General features: G+C 47.7%; 1 protein-coding gene across 1 annotated transcript; it reads right to left on the reverse strand.

The window, feature by feature from the left end:
* Positions 1-524: 524 nt before the first annotated feature.
* Positions 525-6555, reverse strand: LOC130597453 (keratin, type II cytoskeletal 4-like). Its single transcript, XM_057406004.1, has 9 exons — positions 5880-6555; positions 4915-5129; positions 4538-4598; positions 3805-3900; positions 3079-3243; positions 2875-3000; positions 2398-2618; positions 2056-2084; positions 525-1452 (listed from the first exon to the last, which is right to left on the reverse strand). Exons 1-9 carry the CDS (start codon positions 6336-6338, stop codon positions 974-976), a joined length of 1851 nt encoding a protein of 616 aa, XP_057261987.1. The 5' UTR covers positions 6339-6555; the 3' UTR covers positions 525-973.
* Positions 6556-7130: the final 575 nt, after the last annotated feature.

Raw genomic sequence — 7130 nt, forward strand, 5'->3', positions numbered from 1 at the left:
ATAGCTCGTAGGTGATGTGACAAAAGGAGGTAACCAAAACAAAATAACATCACAGGGCATTCCTGAGTCCACTGGCTAAAGGAATCAAAGATCTGCTTGGTGCTTTCTTCCCACCCTTCTTCTTCACCTGTTTTGTGATTCCTTTAAATTCCATCTAGGGAAAAATTCCAGGACAAAACATACTTTCAATGCAGTTTATTGAAGGCACAAGGAAAAGCTGGGAAGTCTGAGCAGTCAGTGAAAGAAACCCTGTTGGTGTGAGTACAAGATGTCAGCTTGGAAGACATCTGCACCAATAACTTCCCTTGGAATTCTGGGGGTAGGGATGGGGGGTGAGCTCTTCTAAACAGCACACTTTGAACTAGCCACCCCGAGCATGCAGAAGCGCATGAAGGTTCTATGGATTCATCTGTAAGCAGATTCCACACAAAGCCTATGGCTGCAGCGTAACGAGCGGGTGCTCTGGAAGCTGAAATTCCTTTGATTAAAATTTAAGCCCAAATTGGCAGCTCAGGGTTTTTTCCTTTGACAGAAATCAAAAGGGGAGCGTGCTCTTTGCAGCGCCTCCTGGTAAAGCTAAATCATCACTCTCTTCTCTGAAATGCTTTGGCAGGAGCTCGAAGGAAAAGAGGAGTCTTGGAAGGAAGAAAATCATTAATGCTCATTATGGGGAAAGGCAGAGAGAGAAGGCAGCACAAGAAGCAAACCCTTAAAGCTGTGATCCTCTAGAGAGTATAAACTCAGAGCAATAACACTGTGTTGAGCACCTGCTGGAGAAGCTTTCTAGATGTGTCTTTAGGGCTGGGGACTCTGAACACATCACTTGGTGGGGTAAATATCTAATACTAATACATGTGGGAATGGACTGGGTGGCAAACGTTGCTGCTATGGGGCAGAGGAGCTGCCCTGCATCATCTCAGCACCTCTGAGTGCTGCTCTCCACCGTGGCTCTGCCACCTCCCAGCCGATGGCCCTACGGCACAACACAGGGGTCTCTGACAACCGCGTAGTTCCCCACCACGCCGTTGTTGCACCCCACAACCTCAGGGCTGTTCGCAACGACGACGGGAGAGCTCCCCAGCTGCCTGACAACGCAGCCCTGGTTTCCAAAGCTGACCACCCCACCAGCTTGGCACGGCCCCATGCGAGCATTCAAGCCCCCGTTCCCCGTGCTGATGACGGTGCGGGCTGGGTAACCCCCGCTCCGGGAGCTGAATCCCCCATTCTTGCAGTTGACAGCTCCGGCTTGGCAGTACACCTCTGGGACACACTGCTTGGCCACCGAGCTAATGACTCTCTTGGGGTGGATCCCAGCGCTCCGGGAGCTGAATCCTCCATTCTGGGAGCTGTGCCGTCCGGATCGCCTTCCCAAGGAGCCGTAGCCGCACGCAGCCGCGTTTGCAGCCAGCATCCCACAGTCGTCAGGGATGTTGTAGCCGCTGCTGACCACAGCTGCAAGACAGCCCATGGGAGGGGTTATACAGGGAGGAAAACTGGAAGACTCTCACAAGGCATGCTGCTTCATGAGTGACAGAACCAACCCAACCTGATCTCCTCTAGATCTGTCCAACATACCGGAGCCCCTGCTCCTTCCAGCTCCTTCCCCATGTCGCAACACATCCCCTCACACATCCTCCCAGTTCCCACGTTGCTCGTCTGGCTGGTGCCATGTTCTCTCCCAGGTTCAATGCATATCAGTGCCTGGTGAACTCACCAGGACAGCTTGCTGTTGCCTCCAAGAATAGAGAAAGGGTCCTGGATTCCACCTTCCCCCCTCCTTCCAAAAGCTGATTTTTCATAAATTCAGAGGTATTTGGGATTTCTGAAACTAAACTTTCAACATCAGCCTGGGCCAACATGGAAAAGGAAGGCAGAGGGATCTTGGGCAGATGGGTTACAGGCCAATGGCACTACTAATCTACCTGCTCTCACAGGGCAAAAGTCTCATTGCAACCTAGAAAAGGTGAATATTAAAGACTGAGGCAGGGAAGAAGATAAGCACTCCATAAACTAACATGAGAAGCCCTCATGGCTGAAAATCTTCAGGTTACTTACACACGCTCACTGGGTTCCCCACACATATCCTGTTAGGGGAGAGAAGAGAAATACACGTTATCCTATTAACCAGTTGCATGCACATCTGGAAACCTTACGTTACTCATAACTTCCAGCCATAGACCCAGCCCACTTCATCCCGTGTTGTAACACGTTTGACTATCCTTAGGACAGGCACTGTTTTTCCTGGCACAATGGTGGCCTGTATGGCCTCCAGCCATTTCTCCAGTGCCATTTTCTGTGAGCCTGGGAGGATCCTGGAGCTGCAAAATTCACTTGGAAGCTGGAATTGTTCTGCCCTCTGGAATACAGGAGGAAAGGGACAAGGTCTTTGTCACTCACCTGCTCTCTTCACCCTCCAGTAGAGTCTTATACGTTGCAATCTCAATATCCAAGGCCAGCTTGACATTCAGCAGCTCCTGGTAATCCCTCAGCATGCAAGCCAGCTCATCCTTGGCCTTCTGAAGGGCATTCTGCAGCTCAACATGCTTCTCCCGGGCATCTTTGAGGGCACAATCTCCACGCTGTTCAACATCACAAATGGAGGTTTGCAGGCAGGAGACCTGTCAGAAGGGAAGATAACAGTCTTCAAGTCTTCGTTTCCCAGTTCTTGGACATTCTAGTTTTCAATCCACTTTTCCAACTGCAAACAGAGGGAAAACCCACCAGTGTCCCTTCTCACTATCCTCTTTCCAACTATACACTTTCCACCTACAGCCTAGAGCAGGTCTTGTCTACTAAAGGCCAATCTTCCCCGATAACTTAATTGTTCTCCAAGACATTTCCCTTTCTGCAGTCATCATTCTGGACCTTTCCTACCTGCTTCTTCACGTTCTCCAGTTCACACTGCAGCTTCTGTATCATACGGGTTAGCTCTGAAATCTCACACTTATTGCTCTGCAGGTCGTCGCAATACTTGCCTCTCTTATCCTGAAGCTCCTGAAACTGGAACCAAGAAACAAGACGGTCACCAGTTCTGACCTCTTCAGTTGCCATTGAGACCCCAGGTTACTTCTTACTCACCCTGGTTTGATAGAAAGCATCAACTTCTTCTTTGCTCTTCTGAGCTATTTCTTGGTACCAACATTCAACGTTCTTGATGATGCTTTCCATGTCCAGGTCTCGGTTGTTGTCCATTTTCACGATGACCGAAGTGTCGCATAGCTGCCGATCTACCTGAGCTCGTTCCTACAGGTTGGGGAATGGCTTAGTCAGGTGTTAGCAATGCTCAGACTTTGTAGAGAAGGAAGGGCTGGGAGAAAGAGGCACACTGAGGGATAGAACAAGTCTATGGTTGTCTCAGCAGAAAATCCTCCCTGCTGGATGGGTTGCCACATGTCAACTGCTGACCTGCATGCTGACCTGCAGCAATTCTGTCCACATAAAGGGCAAGGAATTTGGGTGACTTAACCCTTAATATCCTGTCATCTTCATCTTCTTTACTGATGTTAATGACAGGATTAAGCTGGGAGTTTCTTTAGCTCTAATCAGACAACTGCAATCCGGAGTAACTAAACAGACTCAAGGGTAGAGTTAGGACAGGGACAATTCATACCAGAGAAAGGGGGAACCACCCTATTTCTAGCATCATAATGTTAATGTTATATCAACCTTGTACTTCCTTGTTTTCAAGTATTCAGAGCTTGGGATGAGACGTGTCCAGGAAGGGTTTCAAGCTGTACAAATTTGGAGTACCTGAAGCATGAGACAGCACCACCAAACTTCTGGGGCGGACCAGAGAAAACTCACCTCCTCGAACACGCATTTCAACAACTCCAGCTGCCTTCTTAACAGATCCACCTTCACCTCCAGCTCTTCCTTGTTCAGAAAGATACAGTCTGCATCCTGAAAGAGAGGAGACACGGTCCAGCCCTATCTCACTGCAAACGGTGGAGAAGCACACAGAAAACAGAGACAGCACCAATAAAACAGAAACATGTTTCAACAAGGTTTCAAGAGCAGAAAGGTGTGAGAGGGTGAGTCAGGATGCTCTGGTGTCTCCTCAAGGAAAACAAACCCATTCCAACACGACTTACAGGGATTTGTTTGTTTATTAGTGAGGACGTGGCTACAAGCTCAGAATTGACTAATGAGAGTTTAAACATTATTTCTTCATGTTGTCCAAATGATTTCTGCTTTTCTGATGTCCAAGTATAAAGGAAATGAAGAGACAGAAAATAGCCAACGTCTTAGACACCGGATATTCCAGTGTGACCTCTTCCACAAATGCACCTTCCCATTGTGCTTGGGAGAACAAAACTATTGCTGCAGTGCTGATGGTGTGAGCTTTAAGGGTACAGTGTTTTTGCTTTTTAGTTGCATTTGCCTCTTTCTTTGACCCTGTACCTCTTTACAGGCCTCCTCCACCTGCTCATTATAACACTTTTGCCAGGCATTTGCTAATAATGCATCATTTTGGCCAAGATTTACACCAAATAAACTTATTTCAGATACAATGATTCATGCATTTTGAATTTCTCACCTTTTTGAGTGCCACAAACTCATTCTCCACAGTCGTGCGCCTGTTGATTTCCTCTTCATATCTGTTGAAAAACGAGAAGAAAGGGGCTGAGGCAAACAGTATTATCAGACACACTGACATTAACCATCACGTATCAATAACGACCTCCACTTGCTCAGAGGCTGCTATCAAGCACTATAAGCTCAGTGTCTGGAGACCATTCCAAGATCAGAAGCTCCTTCATGAACAACCATATTAACAATGCAAAGAGTTTGCAAGTGAGACAGAAGAATGTGACATCCCCAGAGGTGATGTGCCACATGTCTGGGAGATGTTGCCTGAGATGAACCAGAGGAGAAGTGAATGCCAACAGCTAGAAGAGACCTGAAGGTCCTTACTTGCACTTGAACTCCTCCACCAGCTGGCTCGTGGCACATTCTTCGCTGCCCAGTTTTTGCTTCTCACAGAGCAAGCAGTCCAGGCGCTTCCTTAGGTCGCAGATGTAATTCTCGAAGTAGAGCTCCAGGTTTTTCCCTTTCTTTGGCAGGACATATTGCTGCAGGAGGCCCCACTTTGTCTCCAGCACTTTGTTTTGCTGCTCCAGGAATCGGACCTGCAGGCCAAAAACCAGCAATTCTTCAAATCAAGAGATTAATGCAGTAACTCAGCACCTATAGTTTAACTGTCTGCTCTCACTCGGGGTGTAGGAATAGGATTTTGGGAAAGTGAGAGGTGAGATGCCAAGATAATGAGCCAATTATCGGCCTTTATTTAGAAATCTAAAAATCCCATGTTTACATTATCTAGAAATATAAAAGCCATATGTCTAAATCTGCCTTTCTCACTAACGAATAGACATAAAGCTCCTCTGAGTGGTGCCTCTTGTATTTTAGGATGAAATTGAGTCCCCATAGAGTGGGACCTGGTTGTTTTTTCTACAAACGGACCCTAAGGTGGCAGCTCAGTCTTAGATATCTAATGCCTGAAACGGGATTGACCTCCTTTGCCTTCAGGAATGTTTTGGGAACAGTCGCTCTATTTAAAGACAAAGGGAGAAAAGGGGATGATACAGGGCAGAAAGATGAGCCCATCAGGGCTGTAACTTCTCATTGAGCTAGAACAAGGCTGCAGTAGGGAAATCCAGCCTTGAACTGGGGCTGTCCAGAGAGGAGACACCTGCAGGAAAGTCCAGTGCTCCCGTGGCCACAATACAAACACCATCAAATACTAGGACCGGTGTGTGGCTGAAATGAGCCCTTCCCCAGTACTGAGGATCTCAGCCTGAACCAACACGGCGATGGGAATCTGGACCCTTGCATGGAACCGGCTCAGTGGTTCATGGCACGAGCAGGTTTGCACTCACCTTGTCGATGAAGCAGGCAAATTGAGTGTTGAGGGTCTTGATCTGTTCCTTCTCCTGGCAGCGTATTTCATGTTCCAGTGGGTCGACACCAACGCAGAGGGGCTTCAGAAGCCTCTCATCGATGCAGATGCCTTGGATACCCTCAGCCTTGCGATCGGGGTACCCTCTCACAATGCTATATCCCCTGGGGCCACAAAGACCAACCCTTCCTCCAACACTGCCGTAGCCTACACCTCCAAAGCCGAGCTCTCCAAAACATCCATTTCCACAGCCCCCATTCACGTAGGAAATTCTCCTGTTTCCACCAAGGTTGCAGACGCTCCTGCTGCTGTAGGCACCGGCTCCGCAGCGCACAGGCTGGCAGGCAGAGGCAGCGTAGCTGCGACCACAGATCTCCGAAGCCGAACTAAAGCCTCTTCGTCCCAGGACGGATCTCACTGTAGGCGCCTGTCTGCTCATCGTGGCTTACTTGGAGGTGGAATATGGAAGTTTAGGGGAAGCTCTTCTGCAGGAGAGGAACAGAGATCCTGCTGGAGTGACACCAGTGATGCTAACCCCTTATATATATTTGGGAAGCTGGCCTTGATAGGATCAGGACGTTAATTTAAAGCGCTTAAGGGTTTGGTTTGCCTGGCAGCAATAAATGCTCCTCAGAATGCAAAACAGCCCAGCAAATACTAACTACTGAGGAAATAAAAAGGAATCTGAAAGTGCTCTGTTTGCAAGTTGGCTTAGAATACATTATGGTTTGAAGTGTTCCCCTAACTTACTCTAATTATAGTTTAGGAGACATTTTTGAAGAAACTCTTTGTGATTTGTTTGCAGTGTGTCGTTTGGGGTTTTGTGTCTCATGGGGTTCTCTGTGTGATGGCAGGTTTTGCAGACTTGCACTTTGTGGGGGTAATTTTACAATCTTTGGGTGCGGAAGAATAACCAGAGACAAAAAAGTCAAGCATGGAAAAAACATGGTGGAAGTTGTGTTGTGATGGATGGATTGTTTCTGTGCCTGAAACACCCGCACATTCACTGTGTTATGGGTCTAGATAGGACCAAAATGCCCCCCAAAAGCATTTCCCATGTAGCATTTCACACTGACCTTCTCCTAACCACCATGAAACACCTCTAAAACAGAGCAGGAACTGTGGCGTATTTTGGTTTGCTTACCAGATCTATGTTCTGTTCTGTCAGTGACATTTTCACTTGAGCAGTGCTGCAGATTCTTAACCTGAAGTCCTGTTGACACAGATAAAT

The sequence above is a fragment of the Pezoporus wallicus genome, unplaced genomic scaffold, assembly GCF_028554395.1.
Source record: "Pezoporus wallicus isolate ANWC-B61680 ecotype Strahan unplaced genomic scaffold, APGP_CSIRO_Pwel_v1 contig_9772, whole genome shotgun sequence".
Classification (NCBI taxonomy): Eukaryota; Metazoa; Chordata; class Aves; order Psittaciformes; family Psittacidae; genus Pezoporus; species Pezoporus wallicus.